Raw genomic sequence first — 18,218 nt, forward strand, 5'->3', positions numbered from 1 at the left:
AAACGTCAGAAGCGAAGCTACTCCGAGTTCCCCGCCGCGAACGTCGTCCCGCGGTCGCCGCGGCCCCAGCTCGGGGTCAGCGCGCCCGGGATGGGGGCGTGCGCGGGGCTGGGGCCGAGCCCTGCCCACCCCGGCAGCGGCCCGCGCCTCCCCACGCCCCTCTCCCGCCCGCCAGCGGGCCCGGGTGTCATGCCCCTTCCCCTCGCGCCGAGCCCTCCGGAGACACAGTCCGTCCTTTGTCTGAGTGCAGACTCGGCGGCTGGGTCCCACCAACTTGTGTCTGTCCCGTCCCACCCGGGCGCTCCCGCCGCGGCCGCGCCACACAAAGGAGACTTGAGGCTCGAGCTGCAACCGTGGACCGGGCACCGGAACGCCCCGACCCCGGCCCCGGCGCCCCGGCCAGGGCAGGCACCGGGAAAGGTGCCCCCCACACGCCCCCCGCCCCGCAGCTCCGGGGGTCCGCGCTGCCCCACTCGCAGGCTCCCGCGAGCCAGCCCGAAGCTCACAGCTCCTTCCGGGGAGGGGGGTCTCCCCTCACCCTCCACCCCCCGCACGCCTACAAACGCGGCGCCCGGGCGAGCACTGTTCAGGCGATACCCGGGACCGGCACAGCAGCGGCGGGGAGGTCCTGCCGCCGCCGCCGCCGCCCGCTTCGCACTCCTGGAGCCCCACCGGCCGGGCCGCCCGCAGCGGCGCGTTACCTTCGTCCCGCGCGCCGGCTCGCGCTGTTCCCGCGCGTCGCCCCCGCGCGCCGCCGCCGCTGCCGCCGGGGCTCCACTGCCTTCTGTGTCCCACCGGGTGTCGGACGCGACCGGACCGAGCGCCAAACGCGGCAGTCCAATCGCCATCGCTTTTATTTGGCCCCCCCAACCCAATCAAGCACCGCCCCGATTGGCGGGACGCTAGGCGGGCGCCCGTCCAATCACAGGGCCCGCCGGGCTCGGAGGCGCCGAGCCAGCCCCACGCAGAGTGCGCTCAGGGCTCGCGGGCGGGCGGTGGTAGCGCGTGCGCGCGCGGGCGGTGGCGGGGCTCGCTTGAAGCGACGCGACTGGCCTTGTGGAAGCGCTGCCGCCGTCTCTTTGTTCTTTCGCTGAACACACGGCGCCTCTCAGGAAGGCGGTGTGCAGGCAGGCGGGGACCGGGAGACATCGCGGGGGCCCGGAGCCCACCGCGAATGGGAGGCGGGGAGGATGGGTGGCGGGAACGGGCCGAAGGGCGGGACGACGCGCCGGCTGCTCTTGGCGGGAACCGGCGCCGCGGAGTTCCCGGGCGGGGGAGGGGAGGGGCGAGGCGGGGACTGGAAGCCAAGTTTGAACCAGTTCAAAACTCGGGGGTGGTAACGGTTTTAACCGCCGCGCTCGTTTCCCCGCGCGCGGTGCCGAGGCCCGAGCTGGCCTCTCCTGGCGGTGCCCGGGGAGGGGAGGGCGCAGGCCCCAGAGGTCGGCTCTGCTGCGGCGCGGCCTTTGCGGGGAGACGCTCGCCCGGCCCGCGCGCTGCCGCCGGCCCCGTTACTTCTTTTTTTTTTTTTCCTCTGAGACGGAGTTTCGCTCTTGTTGCCCAGGCTGGAGTGCAATGGCGCGATCTCAACTCACCGCAACCTCCGCCTTCCGTGTTCAAGAGATTCTCCTGCTTCAGCCTCCCGGGTAGCGGGGATTACAGGCATGCGCCACTACGCCCAGCCAATTTTGTATTTTTAGTAGAGACGGGGTTTCTCCATGTTGGTCAGGCTGGTCTCGAACTCCCGACTGCAGGTGATCCGCCCCCCTCGGCCTCCCAAAGTGCTGGGATTACAGGCGTGAGCCACGGCGCCCGGCCCGGGTCCCGTTGATGTTGCCTGCTGCTGCCTGGGCCACTTCCCATCCCCCGCCTCCACCGCTGGACTTTGGCTGAGCTCGCAGTGCTTATCGCCCTAGAAACCTGTGAAAGGGTGACATTACTGCCATTTCAGACCCTTCCAGTGTTTGTAGTGCCAAGCAAGTGTCAGTGTTAAAAATCGTTTATTAAGATGAGCGCTGTTCACTTGCCGCCTCTGCAAAGTGTAAGGATATTTGCAATATTTTTTAGTGATTAAACAATGATCTTGGTTATGGGGGGTCAACCTGCCTCAACTCAGGAATTAGGGGGCTTCTGCTTAGGATACAATCTCTCCTATTGCTTCATGTGGCAATGCAGTTAAGAGTATTCCGAATTTATTTTTACTAGGATGTACCTATGGGGTAAAATACCATTGTCCTGTAAACTGAGATTCCATATTGATAGTTCAGACTGGACACTGAAAAAAGGCCACCTATGAACTGTTGGGGTAAAAATCTGAAGAAATCTTTTTAATGATTTTAATAACTACTCAGAATTTTTCTTTTTCTTTTTCTTTTTTTTTTTTTTTTTTTTTTTGTGAGATGGTCTCACACTGTCGCCCAGGCTGGAGTGCAGCAGCGCCATCTCAGCTCACTGCAAGTTCCGCCTCCCGGGTTCACGCCATTCTCCTGCCTCAGCCTCCCAGGGTAGCTGGGACCACAGGCGCCCGCCACTACGCCCGGCTAATTTTTTGTGTTTTTAGTAGAGACGGGGTTTCACCGTGTTAGCCAGGGTGGTCTCGATCTCCTGACCTTGTGATCCACACGTGTCAGCCTCCCAAAGTGCTGGAATTACAGGCGTGAGCCACCGCGCCCGGCCATAATTTTTCATCAGGTGTTTTAGCCCATAATTTTCCCGCCTTTCCTAAATCACCATTCCATTCCTCACATATATTCTGAACCATGCCAATGTTGGAAAGTATATATGAAGGGAAGCTAAAAGATAAGGAGAAACAAGCAATCATGTGCTCAGATAAAAGCAAAATTATCTTATGAATCAGTGATAAGACTGCAAAAAGTAAGTTATGCAACTGAGATGTGACTGTAAAATAACATAACGAATTATAGCTGTCATTACTTACAGTCACCAATACATTCATTTTCCAAGATAAAATGCATCTATCTAGGCCAGCAGTTTGCAATTTTTTTAAAACCAGCAACTTAAACCTCAGAAATTAACTACTTATCCCTAAGTTGCTTATCAAATTACTGAACTTATCAGTCCTATTATGTTAAATAGTAAAACGACATTTTTTAGGAGGAAGATCAATGAAATTAGAGACTACCATAAAGCAAATCAAAGCAGTATATAAATATATGCAACATGGTGTGAAATGTCATATAAATTGTTAGACGTTTAGAATCAAGGAATGGATGGATCAAGATGTTTCAGGCCAGGCTTAGTGGTTCACACCTGTAATCCCAGCACTTTCGGAAGTCAAGGTGGGAAGCTCCAAGACCAGCCTGGGCAACATAGCAAGACCCCATCTCTACAAAAAAAACTTTAAAAATAAATGGGTGTGGTGGCACGGAAGTACCTATGGTCCCAACTGCCCCCGAGGCCGAGGGAGGGGACTGCTTGAGCTCAGGATCTCAAGGTTACAGTGAGCTATGATGGCATCACTGCGCTCCAGCCTGAGCAACAGGATGAGACCCTATCTCTAAAAAAAAAAGTGATTGGACAAAATATGATTATTAGCACCAAGTGAATGTTAGGAAAAAACAGAAACACGTAAAAGAACTTGATAGAACGACCATTCCCACCAAGAAGAGTGTGTCGGTTGGACTCTAACCATTAAAGAGCTAGGTGGGATGATATTAAATATATATATAACAGATTTCATGTAATATGAAGGCTAGGGTGAAAAGGGATGCCAGTGGATCACAGTATTTTCTTAATGATATTATCCATTTAAGCAAGGTAGTTTAGGCCACAGTAATGGCAGAAAAGGGATAATTTGAAAATAGTCCAGAAGGATTTCATTTTATGTGGGGTTTGTATGATGTCTTGCGACTCCTTTCCGTATATGACAAATACAGCAAAGTTAGGAGGGGGAAGAAGTATTTCGCTTTTGCTACAAAAAAAAAAAAAAAGTCTGAAGATGTCTAACCCAGGAAAGGAAGAAAATACACAAGCCTATTGTACAGACCTCTATGACTATTTCAATGGGAAAAAGAAATTTTAATATGTGTAATGAATAGTAAACATATGAGCAAGTGTGTGTGTAAATGCCAGTTACTCAAGGGGCGTAGATGAAGCAGAAAGCCAGGCTAAAACGCAAAGGTGGACATGGAGGTTGAGGATCACCAAGCTTTTTCATTTCTGTGTGAAGATTGTTCTGTCTTGTGTGAACAACAAAAATTCAGTATTAAAGTTACAAGATGAAACCAAAAACAGTTAAGCCCCAAAGTCAGGAAGTAGCACTACCTTTTTCACTGTTGTAACCCCAGGGCCTAGGTCTCCCGGCACACAGCTGATCCTCAGGGTTGTCCTGGGGGAGCTGGAGAAGATGAAGTGCCACGTTAAGGCTGTTAACATCGCAGAACTTCCCTTTGCATCCCTTGACTTCTCAGAACCTCCCTTTCAACCCCAAAAATGGGATTTACTTTCCACACGTTATTCAGCACTCATTTGTGGAGTGCTTACTCTGAATGATAATTATACCGAACATGAGATGGTAATAAAAATGAGGCAGGCCGGGCGCGGTGGCTCACGCCTGTAATCCCAGCACTTTGGGAGGCTGAGGCAGGCGGATCACTAGGTCAGGAGATCGAGACCACGGTGAAACCCCGTCTCTACTGAAAATACAAAAAATTAGCCGGGCGCGGTGGTGAGCGCCTGTAGTCCCAGCTACTCAGGAGGCTGAGGCAGGAGAATGGCGTGAACCCGGGAGGCGGAGTTTGCAGTGAGCCAAGATCACGCCGCTGCACTCCAGCCTGGGCGACAGCGCGAGACTGTCTCAAAAAAAAAAATAAATAAGAAGGCATGGGCGTCTGGGCACAGTGGCTCAGGCCTGTAATCCCAGCACTTTTGGAGGCCGAGGTGGATGGATCACGAAGTCAGGAGATCGAGACCATCCTGGCTAACACGCTGAAACCCCATCTCTACTAAAAATAGAAAAACAGCCCGGCGTGGTGGCGGGGGCCTGTAGTCCCAGCTACTCATGAGGCTGAGGCAGGAAAATGGCGTGAACCCGGGAGGCGGAGCTTGCAGTGAGCCGAGATCGCGCCTCTGCACTCCAGCCTGGGCGACAGCGCGAGACTCTGTCTCAAAAAAAAAAAAAATGAGGAGGCATGGGCGGCTGGGCACAGTGGCTCAGGCCTGTAATCCCAGCACTTTTGGAGGCTGAGGTGGGTGGATCACGAGGTCAGGAGATCGAGACCATCCTGGCTAACACGGTGAAACCCCATCTCTACTAAAAATAGAAAAACTTAGCCCGGCGTGGTGGCGGGCGCCTGTAGTCCCAGCTACTCATGAGGCTGAGGCAGGAAAATGGCCGGAACCCGGGAGGCGGAGCTTGCAGTGAGCCGAGATCGCACCACTGCACTCCAGCCTGGGCAACAGAGCAGACACCGTCTCAAAAAAAAAAGGCATGGGAAGAGGGAAGTGTTGGGTGCAAATGCTGTTAATTTTAAAACAGCTTGGGGCTGAACGTGAGGTGGTTCACGCTTGTAATCCCAGCACTTTGGGGCCTGAGATGGAGGATTACTTGAGTTCACAAGTTTTAGATCAGCCTGAGCAACATAGCGAAGCTTCATCTCTTCCAAAAATACAAAACTTAGCTGGTCATGGTAGCAAGTGCCTATAGTCCCAGCTAGTCTGGAGGCTGAGGTGGGAGGATCACTTGAGCCTGGGAGGCAGAGGTTGCAGTGAAATGGCACCACTGCACTCCAGCCTTGGAATAAAATAATTTTTTAAAAACCACTTGGTGGCCGGGCGCGGTGGCTCAAGCCTGTAATCCCAGCACTTTGGGAGGCCGAGACGGGAGGATCACGAGGTCAGGAGATCGAGACCATCCTGGCTAACACAGTGAAACCCCGTCTCTACTAAAAAAATACAAAAAAAATAGCCGGGCGAGGTGGCGGGCGCCTGTAGTCCCAGCTACTCGGGAGGCTGAGGCAGGAGAATGGCGAAAACCCGGGAGGCGGAGCTTGCAGTGAGCTGAGATCCGGCCACTGCACTCCAGCCTGGGCGACAGAGCGAGACTCCGTCTCAAAAAAAAAAAACAAAAAAAAAAAAAAAAAAAAAAAAAACACTTGGTTAGGGAAGCCCTCATTTTGAAGGCGACATATGAAGAAAAACTTGAAGGAGCTGAGGGAGCATTTACTGAGAGAAGACTGTTCTAGGCAGAGAGAAGGGCCAGTCAGTGCCTGGGCCCGAGGGGGAAGCATGGCTGATGTGCTCTAGGACGGGAAGGGGAAGAAAAGTAGGAAATGATGTTGAAGAATGTAGGAGGCACAAGCAGATTTTTCAGCTCCTTGTGGACCATAGTTAGGTCTTTATCTTTTACAAAATGAGAGGATTTTGAGCAAAAAGGTGATATGATCATTTAAACAAGATCATTTTAGCTCCTGTGTTGAAAGGAGCCTGAAGCGGAGCCGGGGCCAAATCAGAGAGGACAGTGATGAGTCCGTTGTAATAAGCCAGGGAAGAAATGATTGTGGCTGAGACCAAAGTGGTAACAGTGAGCTGGTGGGAAGTAGAGTCTGGATGTATTTTGAAGGTATAAGCAGTGGAATTTCCTGACAGATTGGATATAGGATACAAGAAAGATTGCATATAAGGAGTATCAATTCTCAACACAGGGAGCCTGAGAAGGGATGAGCTCTCATGAAGAACCAGAGTGGCATTGTACTACAGCCTGGAACACACCCCAGGATGGGGCCAGGAGATGTGTGGCATGTCGAGAAACCTTAATAAAGATAACATAATTTTTGGTTGTGATTGAAATTAACCTGATCCTTTTCAGAACAGGTTGAAATAGTCACCTCTAGAAAACCCGAGGAAGGTCTCGTAGCCAGCCTCTAAAATGTTCCTTTTTGGTTTTATTTTTATTTTTGTCTTTGAGAGAGAGAGAGTCTCACTTTGTTGGCCAGGCTGGAGTGTGATGGCGCAATCTTGGCTCACTGCAACCTCGGTCTCAAGCAGTTCTACCTCAGCCTCCTGAGTAGCTGGGATTACAGGCACGCGCCACCATGTCTGGCTCATTTTTGTAATTTTAGTAGAGATGGGGTTTCACCGTGTTGGCCAGGCTGGTCTCAAACTCCTGACCTCAGGTGATCCACCTGCCTTGGCCTCCCAAAGTGCTGGGATTACAGGCGTGAGCCACCATACCCGGCCTGCTGAGCTATAGTGGGCTGAGGTGGGCTGATTGCCTGAGCGCAGGAATTCAAGACCAGCCTGGGCAATGTGGTGAGACACTGTCTCTACTAAAAACACAAAAATTAGCCAGGTGTGGTGGTGCATGCCTATGGTCCCAGCTACTCAAGAGGTTGAGGTACGAGAAATTGCTTGAATTTGGGCACCAGAGGTTGCAATGAACTGGGATCAAGCCAGTGCACTCTAGCCTGGGCAAAAGAGCAAGACGGCCTCCAAAAAAAAAATGATTTTAGGAAAGGATAAGACTTGGAAACAAAACCACACAATTGTATAAATAATCTTCAAGTATTAGAATTAATGGAAGTTAACAAAGTCACTGGATACAAACCTAGTTTACAAAAAATCCATTTCTGTGTACTAACAATAAAGAGGAAATTAAACTTTTAAAGTGATATGTACCATTTACCTTTGGGAAAATATCAAATATCTAGTCATCTGATGAAAGATGTGTAAGACCTATGCACAAAATATTACAAAACAATATTGAGGAAACAATATTGAGGAAAACTTTTTTAAAGCCCTAAATAGAATGTCATTTTTATGATTTGGAAGATGCACAGATTCAACACAATGCCAATCAAAATCCCAACAGGATTTGTGAATGCATTTGCATCTGTGTTGTGTGTGGAAATTGACAAGTTGATTCTAAAATACACGCAAAATGCAAAAGGCCGAAAAGAGCCAAGAGAATTAAGAATGAAACTGGGCAACTTTACTACCAAATATAAAAACCTGGCTTTTTATTTTATTTTAGAAATGGAGTTTCACTCTTGTTGCCCAGGCTGGAGTGCAATGGCATGGTCTTGGCTCACTGCAACCTGTGCCTCCTGGGTTCAAGCGTTTCTCCTGCCTCAGCCTCCCAGATAGGTGGCGCCTGCCACCACACCCAGCTAATTTTTGTATTTTTAGTGAGACAGGGTTTCACCATGTTGGCCAGGCTGGTCTGGTACTCCTGACCTCAGGTGATTCGCCGCCTTGGCCTCCCAGAGTGCTGGGATTATAGGCGTGAGCCACCGTGCCCGGCCAAAACCTAGCTTTTTTAAGCTGTTGTGATTAAGACAGTGATACTGCCCCGAAGATCGACAAATAGACCAATGGGAAACAGAGTCCAGAAACAGACTCATACCTATATGGTTTATAACAAAGGTGGCTTTTCAGTGCAGTTGGGAAAGGATCATCTTTTCAATCATTGGTTTTGGGTCAACTGGCTATCCTTACGGTGGGGGGGCGGTGGGCGGGTGGTGGATCTTGACCCCTGCCTCAAACCAGATGAGCTGCTGATCTAAATGTGAAAGAAAACAAGGAATGATTTTGGAAAAGTCAAAAAGTTCTTAAACAGAATAAAAACTGTGCTCACCATAAACGGCTGGGTGCAGTGGCTCACGCCTACAGTCTCAGCACTTTGGGAGGCCAAAGCAGATGGATTACCTGAGGTTGCGAGTTCAAGACCAGTCTGTCCAATGTGGTGAAACCTCGTCTCTACTAAAAATACAAAAATTAGCCAGGCGTGGTGGTGGGCGCCTATAATCCCAGCTACTCAGGAGGCTGAAGTACAAGAATCTCTTGAACCCGGGAGGCAGAGGTTGCAGTGAGCCTAGATCGCACCATGCACTCCAGCATGGGCAACAGGACAAGACACCATAAAGGAAATAAGTGATATCTTGACCAATTGATCATATATTGATCTGTATTAAATTTAAGAACTTCTGTTTGTCAGAAGACACCATTAGGATATTCAAACGGCAGGCCAAAGAATAGGAGAAATTCACAATACACTTACCTAACAAAACACTTGTCATCCAGATCATGTAAACCACAAGACGATTTGAAAAAGAAAATGTTAGGAAATGGCCAAAGGGGAGAGACCCTTAATAAACTGGCACCCAAAAAAGTGGATACATAGATGTCCAATAAACATAAAAAGGTGCCCAGTTTCATTAGTTATCAGAGACATGCAAATAAAACCGTAATGGAATACCACTATATACCTACCCAATGGCTACAATGAAAAAATACAGAAGATACCAAGTGTAGGTAAGGATATGAAGCAATGAAAATTTTTATGCACTGCTAATAGAAGTGCAAGTTGGTACAGCCACTTTGGAAATTTGAGAAGAGATAATATCTATGAAACTTGAACAAATATGGAATACCCCATACCGTAGCCATTCTTCTAGGTGTAGCTCTAGCAAGTATATGTTTGTTTGTATATACATTTACCAAACAACATGTACAAAAAAGTTCATAATTCTCACAAACTGGAAACTATCCAAATGCCCATCAAAAGTAGAACGAATAAATTGTGGTTAATTTACATAATGGTATATTCTACAATTATGCAAAGAATCTACAGCTACATACAACAGTGTGAATGAATCTGATAAATAAAATGTTAAGTGAAAGAAGACAATATTTATCATATGATCTTGTTTATCTAAGTTTCTTAACAGTCCAGACGTGGTAGCTTGCACCTGTAATCCCAGCAGTTTGGGAGGCTAAGGTGGGTAGGTCACCTGAGCTTAGGAGTTTGAGACCAGCATGGGCAACATAGTGAAACTCCATTTGTACAAAAAATATAAAAATTAGCAGGGCGTGCTAGGCTGTGCCTGTAATACCAGCTGCATGGGAGGCTGAGGTGGGAGGATAATTTGAGCCCAGGAGGTTGAGACTGCAGTGAGCCATGATCAAACTTTAAAAAAAAAAAAATTAGAGGTATCCACAAAAGTAAATACTACAAGCATGTTTGATCACTGCACCTAAAAAGATTGAGAGAGAGTGAGGTAGGAGTTAGGGAGGGAAAAGAGAAGAGATTCCATTAAGTGAAGACAAGGGATTGATCTTTAGGCTGAAAACGCACAGGTCAAGAAGTGAATGAAGTGTTCAGATTATCTGAAAATATATACAATCTGGATAAAATGAGCCCAGTTTCTTTTTCACTGATTTCCAGCGTGTTTCAACTAAAAGCACTTCTTGCATTCTCTGCAATGTCTACTGATAACAGTTCAGAATTACTTGACTTGGTAACTAGTTTAAAGAACCTATTATCCAAAAAAAAAAAAACAGTATAATTAGACAAAAGTAAAACAGTTTGAAATGTTTGCAAAAATGTTGAAAAGTCTGGGCCGTACCTGACTCTTCATTTATTCATTCAAAAGACATTACTTAGTGCTTATTTTGTTTTATGCCCTGTAGTCCCAGCTACAGGAATAAAGATGGGGGGGTTGGAGGTCATGGAATGTAGAGGATTCCTCAAGAAAGCAAGCAAGAGGAAAGCAAGGAAGGGATGTAGGATTTGGAGCAGAGGAATAGTTAACTATGCCAAGGTAAGAAGGTGGCCAGGTCAGCGATGGTACAACCTAGACCCGCTCCCAAGACCAGAGTGAGCTGGGTGCCTTCAGCTGCCCACTTCCATGATTGGCGGGGCAGTTAACTCCCTTACCCCTAGAGTCATCATTGCCTAGGACCTCAAGGCAGCATGTGTGACCTGGAACCTGAAACTAGGACAGAAATCAGTGAGATTTCTGACAGGCATTCCTGATGGGAATGGGGTTACTGGATAAAAGATCTTTCTGTCAACAAGATCCTGAACTTGATCGTATCCACCATTCCCAATCCAGGGTGATGCCCTCCTCAAACTCTTGCATGTCCTTGGTGAGTTTGAGCTGCAAAGTTCTGTTGTCACCTTGTGTCCTAGACATGTGGGCCGGCAGGCAGAGTACTGTAGCACACACTCCCTGATGATACCTGGCCTGTTGGCCCAAGACACTGACTGGAAAGACAAGGCAACTCTAGTTTTGTAAAACTTCCATGACAGTCTATTGACACGTTGCTTTACAATTCTTGGTATACTAATAATTGCTAGCTAAAGACATTCCTGACATTAAAAGAACATGTTCTGATTGAATATTTTACATATGAGAAACATCTCCAATTGCACAAATTCATTCCTAATTTGAGGAGGAAATATTTTCCCACTGATAAAATTTATCAAATTGGTATAGAATCTTCTGGGAAGAAAAACAGCAGTGATAAAACTTCAGCTGGGAGCCATATGTTTTTAAAAACAGCCATTTTAAACTAAGGGCAATATATCAAGTGATAGAGCTGGTTGACTTTCAGTGTTGTCACACATAATCTGACCTGTGAAATTTTTGGAAAAAAAATCACTGAACTTAGAATATTGCACAGGAAATTGACCTTATAAACTCACTTGTGAATACAGTCATACAAGGATTATCCTAGGATAATCTTAAAAGAATTATCAGTTGCTCAATATTTTATATCTTATGACTGATAAAATAGTGTGTAATAGTTAATGAACTGGCAGAAACTTCTCAGTAAAAAGACATTCGTTTTGCGTATAGTTTTCTTATATGGCACACCTTACATTGTTTTACAAACCACTGTTCTTTTAAAGTAGGCTGGATCCTAGCAGCAAATAAATTATTAATTTTTTTCTAAAGTATTAAATCATATTTTCAAATTGTAATAATTATATGTGTTTTCATAACATATTAAAGGATCTACTCAAATGTCTATCCTGAATAAATGCTTTTGTGTCCTGAAAGCCCAAGCTAGCATTACTTTGCAGTAGAAACAAACCAGTCCTCCAATTCTAATTCAATGGCTAAATGCACAGGGACTTACTTGGTGTCTTTCTCTTTCTCCCTTTCTCTCTTTTTTTTTTTTTTATAACCACTGGTTTTTTGTTGGTTTTTTTTTTTTTCGATAACATCTATGTTTGAATGTTAACATTCTTGTTTTTCATTAACTGTCCTTTTTTTCAGATTATAAAAGAAATGAAAATTGTTTACAGCCCATCTCCCAAGTAGAACCACTTTTACCATTTTGGTGTCTTTGCTTTCAGATTTGAAAAGCGACATTTCCATGTGATGTGATTTTTTTTTTTTTTTTTTTTTTTTGAGATGGAGTCTCACTCTGTCACCCAGGCTGGAGTACAGTGGTGCCATCTCTGCTCACTGCAACCTCTGCCTTCCGGATTCAAGCGATCCTCCTGCCTCAGCCTCCTGAGTAGCTAGGATTGCAGGCACGCACCTTCATGCCTGGCTAATTTTTATATTTTTTAGTAGAGACACGGTTTCACCATGTTGGCCAGGCTGGTTTCGAAGTCCTGACCTCAAGTGATCTGCCTGCCTCAGCCTCCCAAAGTGCTGGGATTACAGGCATGAGCCACTGCACACAGCCTCCGTGTGATTTTAAAACATGTTTATAAAAGGAAGACATGCACATTCAAGAAATCTGACAAACGCACCTGATAAATTTGCTGTTTTTCAAGATATGATGTCAGCAAAATGCTAGGATCTGAGGAAACAGAACTCATCCATGTGGAGGGTGTAAAGTGACACGGTGTTTAGGAAGCCAGTTGGGCAGTGTTTGCTATTATTGAATTTGTGCGTGCACTCTGAGCTGGAGACTCCATGGCTAGATAACCTTTCCAACAAAACGTATCGTACATGCACATAAGGATAAGGATAGTCACTATATAAAACATTGTTTATAATAGAAAAAAACAGGAAAGGGCTTCATGTCCATCATTCGGGATGTAATTGATATCTATAATTCAGGATGTATATAAATTATGGTACAGCTGCCGGGCACGGTGGCTCACACCTGTAATCCCAGCACTTTGAGAGGCTGAGGCGGGTGGATCACGAGGTCAGTAGATCGAGACTATCCTGGCTAATATGGTGAAATCCCATCTCTACTAAAGAATACAAAAAATTAGCCGGGCGTGGTGGCAGGCGCCTGTAGTCCCAGCTTCTTGGGAGCCTGAGGCAGGAGAATGGTGTGAACCCGGGAACCAGAGCTTGCAGTGAGCCGATTGTGCCATAGCACTCCAGCCTGGGTGACAGAGTGAGACTGCGTCTCAAAAAAAAAAACATTATGGTACAGCTATATTATGTGTGTTTATATATTTAGTAAATACTATGCAGCTATTGAGATTAAATGAATATTTTTTAAATTTTTGAACAAAAAGTATAAGGTAAATCTGTATATACTGATACTAAAAGATCTCTAAGATGTGGTATAAAATGGAAATTGTAATTTATAAAACGATATATAGTATTACCACATTTATTTAAATATAAGAAGGACACATGCACATATATACAAAGAAAAATACATAGAAAGGGACTGGAAGGATGTGCACAAAACCTTGTCACCTCTGGGCAGGGAAGCAAGAGGACAGTGAAGAGGGAACCTTCCCATTCAGCTCTGTGCCATTATGGCTTGCCCTGACTCTTACAATAAGAATGTGTGTATTGCTTCTATAATTTTTAAAAGTAAAACTGCACAATGTACTTGTTCATTAATTCTTATAGACCGTAACATTTTAAAATGCCACGTTTTAGGTTATAAAATGTGTATGTATTATAAAACATTTAGATAGCCAGGCATGGTGGCTCACGCCTGTAATCCCAGCACTTTGGGAGGCCGAGGCAGGTAGATCATGAGGTCAGGAGTTCAAGACCAGCCTGGCCAACATAGTGAAACCCCGTCTCTACTAAAAATACAAAAAAAGAAAAAAAAAAAAAAAGCCTGGCATGGTGGTAGGCGCCTGTAATCCCGCTACTCGGAGGCTGAGGCAGGAGAATCGCTTGAACCTGGGAGGCGAAGGTCACAGTGAGTGGAGATCGTGCCATTGCACTCCAGCCTGGGCAACAGTGTGAAACTCCGTCTCAAAACAAAAACAAAAAACCATTTAGATAATACAGGAAAGTGTAATAAAGAAAAATCAGAGAAATCCTCTCTCTCCTTGGTGGAATTCTCTTACCATATTTACAAGACCTAGAGCCAGCCTACTTCCCAAGTCCTCTTTACTCAGCTCCATTTTGAGAGACCTTCTAAACTTGAAAATTCACTATGAAAAAAATACCCCAAGCATGGAGGGCAGAAGCAGCACTGAGACAGAGTGAGCTCAGGACAGTTCTGTTTCGGGAACGTGTTTCTGTTCATATGGACTCCATTCATCTAGTGACCAACATGCAGAAGGCAAACAGCACGGTGCTCCTTACTGCTGGTTGTCAAACTGGGATATCTGGTTGCTCTTTCCAAATCGAACTCGTTCTCCTTTACAGTGTGATACTTACGCGCCTACCGCTCTAATAGTAACCGCCTTTTCTCACTAGGTTTAAGGTTCTCCAACTAAGTCAGACACTGCCACCTGACTTGACATTGCAATAAAATGATAGTCACTTCATGGAAGCCACCGCTAAATATACCAATTACCAGTAAGTATGACAAAATAACAATGCACATTCTTGGTGGGGCGTGGTGGCTCACGCCTGTAATCCCAGCTTTGGGTGGCCGAGGCAGGAGTTCGAGACCAGCATGGCCAACATGGCAAAACCCCATCTTTACTAAAAATACAAAAATTAGCTGGGCATGGTGGCAGGCACCTGTAGTCCCAGTTACTCAGGAGGCTGAGGCAGAAGAATCATTGGAGCCTGGGAGGCAGAGGTTGCAATGAGCCGAGATTATGCCACTCCACTCCAGCCTTGGTGACAGAGTGAGACTGTCTCAAAAAATAAAAATAATAATGCACCTCCTTGACTAAATATGCCGGAATTTCTGTTCTCAATCAGCAGCACACTTTGAGAAGGGGTAACTTTTTCTAGTAAATGCTCAAAATCTCTTTGAAAATATTTTGAAATTGCCTTCAGGAACTGAACCTCCCAAATGGTGACAAATCCTTTCCTTTCGACAGTAGGGTTTGTTCACAAAAGTGCCAGCCAGGTGCAGTAGCTCACGCCTGTAATCCCAGCACTTTGGGAGGCCGATGCGGGCGGATCACGAGGTCAGGAGATCGAGATCATCCTGGCTAACAGTGAAACCCCATCCCTACTAAAAAACAAAATACAAAAAAATTAGGCAGGTGTGGTGGCAGGTGCCTGTAGTCCCAGCTACTAGGGAGGCTAAGGCAGGAGAATAGTGTGAACCCGGGAGGCAGAGCTTGCAGTGAGCCTAGATCATGCCACTGCACTCCAGCCTGGGCAACAGAGTGAGACTCCGTCTGAAAAAAAGAAAAAAAAAAAGTGCCTAACAGAAGTTTATAGCCAGAGCTGGGGTGATGGAGCTGGAAACCAGTTAATGCTGGCACCAAAGGAAGGTCGACCCATCTAATGTTAAGGTGACACCAATACGGCCACACAGGCTGTTTATGACCAGTGTCCATTCTGAGTGGTCAGTGCTTGTGCCATTGTCAGTTACTCAAAAATTTGAATTCCCTCCCCTACCCACCCCAGCAGAGGCCTTGACAACCCTCCTATTTCTTTTTAAAATTTATTATTCTTTTGCTACTGTCAGGATCAACCAGGTATGCCCTCTCATTTTTATTAGCCATCCCCAAAGCACCCACAAAACATACCACTCTTGTTAAAGAAGAAAAAAATCACATGCTAGTTGAATGAATAATTGTTGACTTGCTAGTACATGAAAACTCTTAGGTTAAATGGATGTGTTCTACTGTTACCATTTATATCAAAAGTATTTTTAAGAATACCCTTTTTGGCTGGGCGCGGTGGCTCAAGCCTGTAATCCCAGCACTTCAGGGGGCCGAAACGGGCAGATCACGAGGTCAGGAGATCGAGACCATCCTGGCTAACACGGTGAAACCCCGTCTCTACTAAAAATACAAAAAATTAGCCGGGCATGGTGGTGGGCGCCTGTAGTCCCAGCTACTTGGGAGGCTGAGGCAGGAGAATGGCGTGAACCCGGGAGGCGAACCTTGCAGTGAGCTGAGGTCCAGCCACTGCACTCCAGCCTGGGCAACAGAGTGAGACTCCGTCTCAAAAAAAAAAAAAGAATACCCTTTTTATTATTTTTTTAGTATAAGTTCTAGAGTACATGTGCACAACGTGCAGGTTTGTGACATATGTATACATGTGCCATGTTGGTGTGCTGCACCCATTAACTCGTCATTTACATTAGGTATATCTCCCAATGCTATCCCTCCCCCCTCCCCTCACCCCACGACAGGCCCCAGTGTGTGATGTTCCCCTTCCTGTGTCCAAGTGTTCTCATTGTTCAATTCCCACCTATGAGTGAGAACATGCAGTGTTTGGTTTTCTGTCCTTGCAATAGTTTGCTGAGAATGATGGTTTCCAGTTTCATCCATGTCCCTACAAAGGACATGAACTCATCCCTTTTTATGGCTGCATAGTATTCCATGGTGTATATGTGCCACATTTTCTTAATCCAGTCTATCATTGATGGACATTTGGGTTGGTTCCAAGTCTTTGCTAAGAATACCCTTTTTAAAGGAGTTAATTTTTATAGCTTAAAACAATTCAAAAAGACAATCATTCATGACTCTTGAAAACATTTAAAAACCTAGTGATTACTTTTGTTCAGTCAGATCCATGAGCAAACAAAGAGTGGGGCTGAAGGCTAAATGGTTAATTCTGGGTTTGAGTTCTGAGAAGTTTCTTCAAATGTTGCTCTGTGTGTTAACACCAGGTTTCAGAAAAGTAGGCAGAACATGATCAAGAATGAGAGAGGAAAAAAATAGACGTTTTAAAGCAGCAGTGGGAACTCAGCTGCCTATACACTCCTCTGTGGTCCTGAGCAACGGGGAAAGGGATCCTGGGGCTGGGACCTGCCAAAACAGGGTGGCAGGGCACATGGAACAAGAGTTCAAATCACCGGTCCACCGTGGGCGTGGCTAGCCCAGGCCAGACTGGTTTGAGAAGCCAATGAGGCCAGTGATATTGCTAGCCCTGGTAAATAAGAGAGCAAAGAACCTTAGAAAATTAACATGTGTTCCATAAAATGCATTCGTCCAACAATCAACCAAGATCTACAGGACAGAGTGCTCAAAATCAATCTAGATGGGCTGTTTTCTGTATTCCAACACTGAAAAAGAGATGTAATAATGATTTTTTTTTTTTAAGAGGCAGGGTCTGGCCCTCTCGCCCATGCTGGAGTGCAGTGATGTGATCATAACTCACTGCAGCCTGAAACTCCTGGGCTCAAGTGATCCTTCCACCTCAGCCTCCCAAATAGCTGGGACTACAGGTGTGATACGATACCCAATATGATAAAAGAGAGATGCATAAGTTATTTTATTTTACAGCATGTATATTTCATGGTCTCAGTTTGGTTGTGGTTTCATGTGCCAGATTGCACTAGAACAACAAAAGCATGGGCACTGTTTTCACGTAGGGGATACAAGAAGCAGTGTGTGTCCTGTTAAGCATGTGGGTCCTAATCCGAAATTAGATGATCAAAATTCATTTTTTTTTTTTTTTTTTTAAACAAAGATGAGGTCTTGCTATGTTTCCCAGGCTGGCCTCAAACTCCTGGGCTCAAGCAATCCTCCTGCCTGGGCCTCCAAAGTGCTGGGTTTACAAGCATGAGCCACCCAACCCACCCAAGATGAACTAAGTTTGAATCCTAACTGTTAAGTGATCTTTAGCGGGTTACTTAACCTAAGATTCAATTCATCTGTAAAACAGAAATAATATAATACATAATAATACATAATTCCTACTTCATAGAGTTGCTGTGAAGATTAATATGAGATACTGCATGTGAAGAACACTGCTGTTATTTTGGCTCCTAATTGTTAAAAAATATTGATCATGGCCGAGTGCAGTGGCTCACGCCTGTAATCGCAACACTTTGCGAGGCCAAGGCAGGCGGATCACCTGAGGTCAGGAGATCAAGACAATCCTGTCTAACATGGTGAAACCCCGTCTCTACTAAAAATACAAAAAATTAGCCAGGTGTGGTGGCAGGTACCTGTTGTCCCAGCTACTCAGGAGGCTGAGGCAGGTAATCACTTGAACCTGGGAGGCAGAGGTTGCAGTGAACCGAGACTGCGCCACTATACTCCAGCCTGGGTAACAGAGCGAGACTCCATCTCAAAAAAAAAAAAAAAAAAAAAAAAAAAATTGGTCATTAACATACTGTGGCCAGGCATGGTGGGTCACGCCTGTAATCCCAGTGCTTTAGGAGGCTGA

The 18,218-nt window shown here is 46.0% G+C and overlaps 1 protein-coding gene across 5 annotated transcripts in view; it reads right to left on the reverse strand.

The window, feature by feature from the left end:
- The window catches only part of EZH2 (enhancer of zeste 2 polycomb repressive complex 2 subunit), a 135,064-nt gene that overhangs the window by 76,116 nt on the left and 40,730 nt on the right, over positions 1 to 18,218 (reverse strand). For 2 of the 5 annotated variants that reach the window (XM_037990905.2, XM_037990901.2), the window contains exon 1: positions 702 to 829. The exons of 1 other annotated variant lie outside the window; for it this stretch is intronic. Coding sequence is in view for 1 of the 4 variants with exons in the window: in XM_073009471.1 (XP_072865572.1) it covers positions 702 to 848 (147 nt within the window). In the remaining 3 variants the exon portion in view is untranslated. Of the gene's footprint in view, positions 1 to 701; positions 931 to 18,218 lie in introns of those variants that run through there. 2 more of the 5 variants (XM_073009471.1, XM_037990899.2) reach the window with 2 other exon arrangements.

Source organism: Chlorocebus sabaeus, chromosome 21 (assembly GCF_047675955.1).
Source record: "Chlorocebus sabaeus isolate Y175 chromosome 21, mChlSab1.0.hap1, whole genome shotgun sequence".
Classification (NCBI taxonomy): Eukaryota; Metazoa; Chordata; class Mammalia; order Primates; family Cercopithecidae; genus Chlorocebus; species Chlorocebus sabaeus.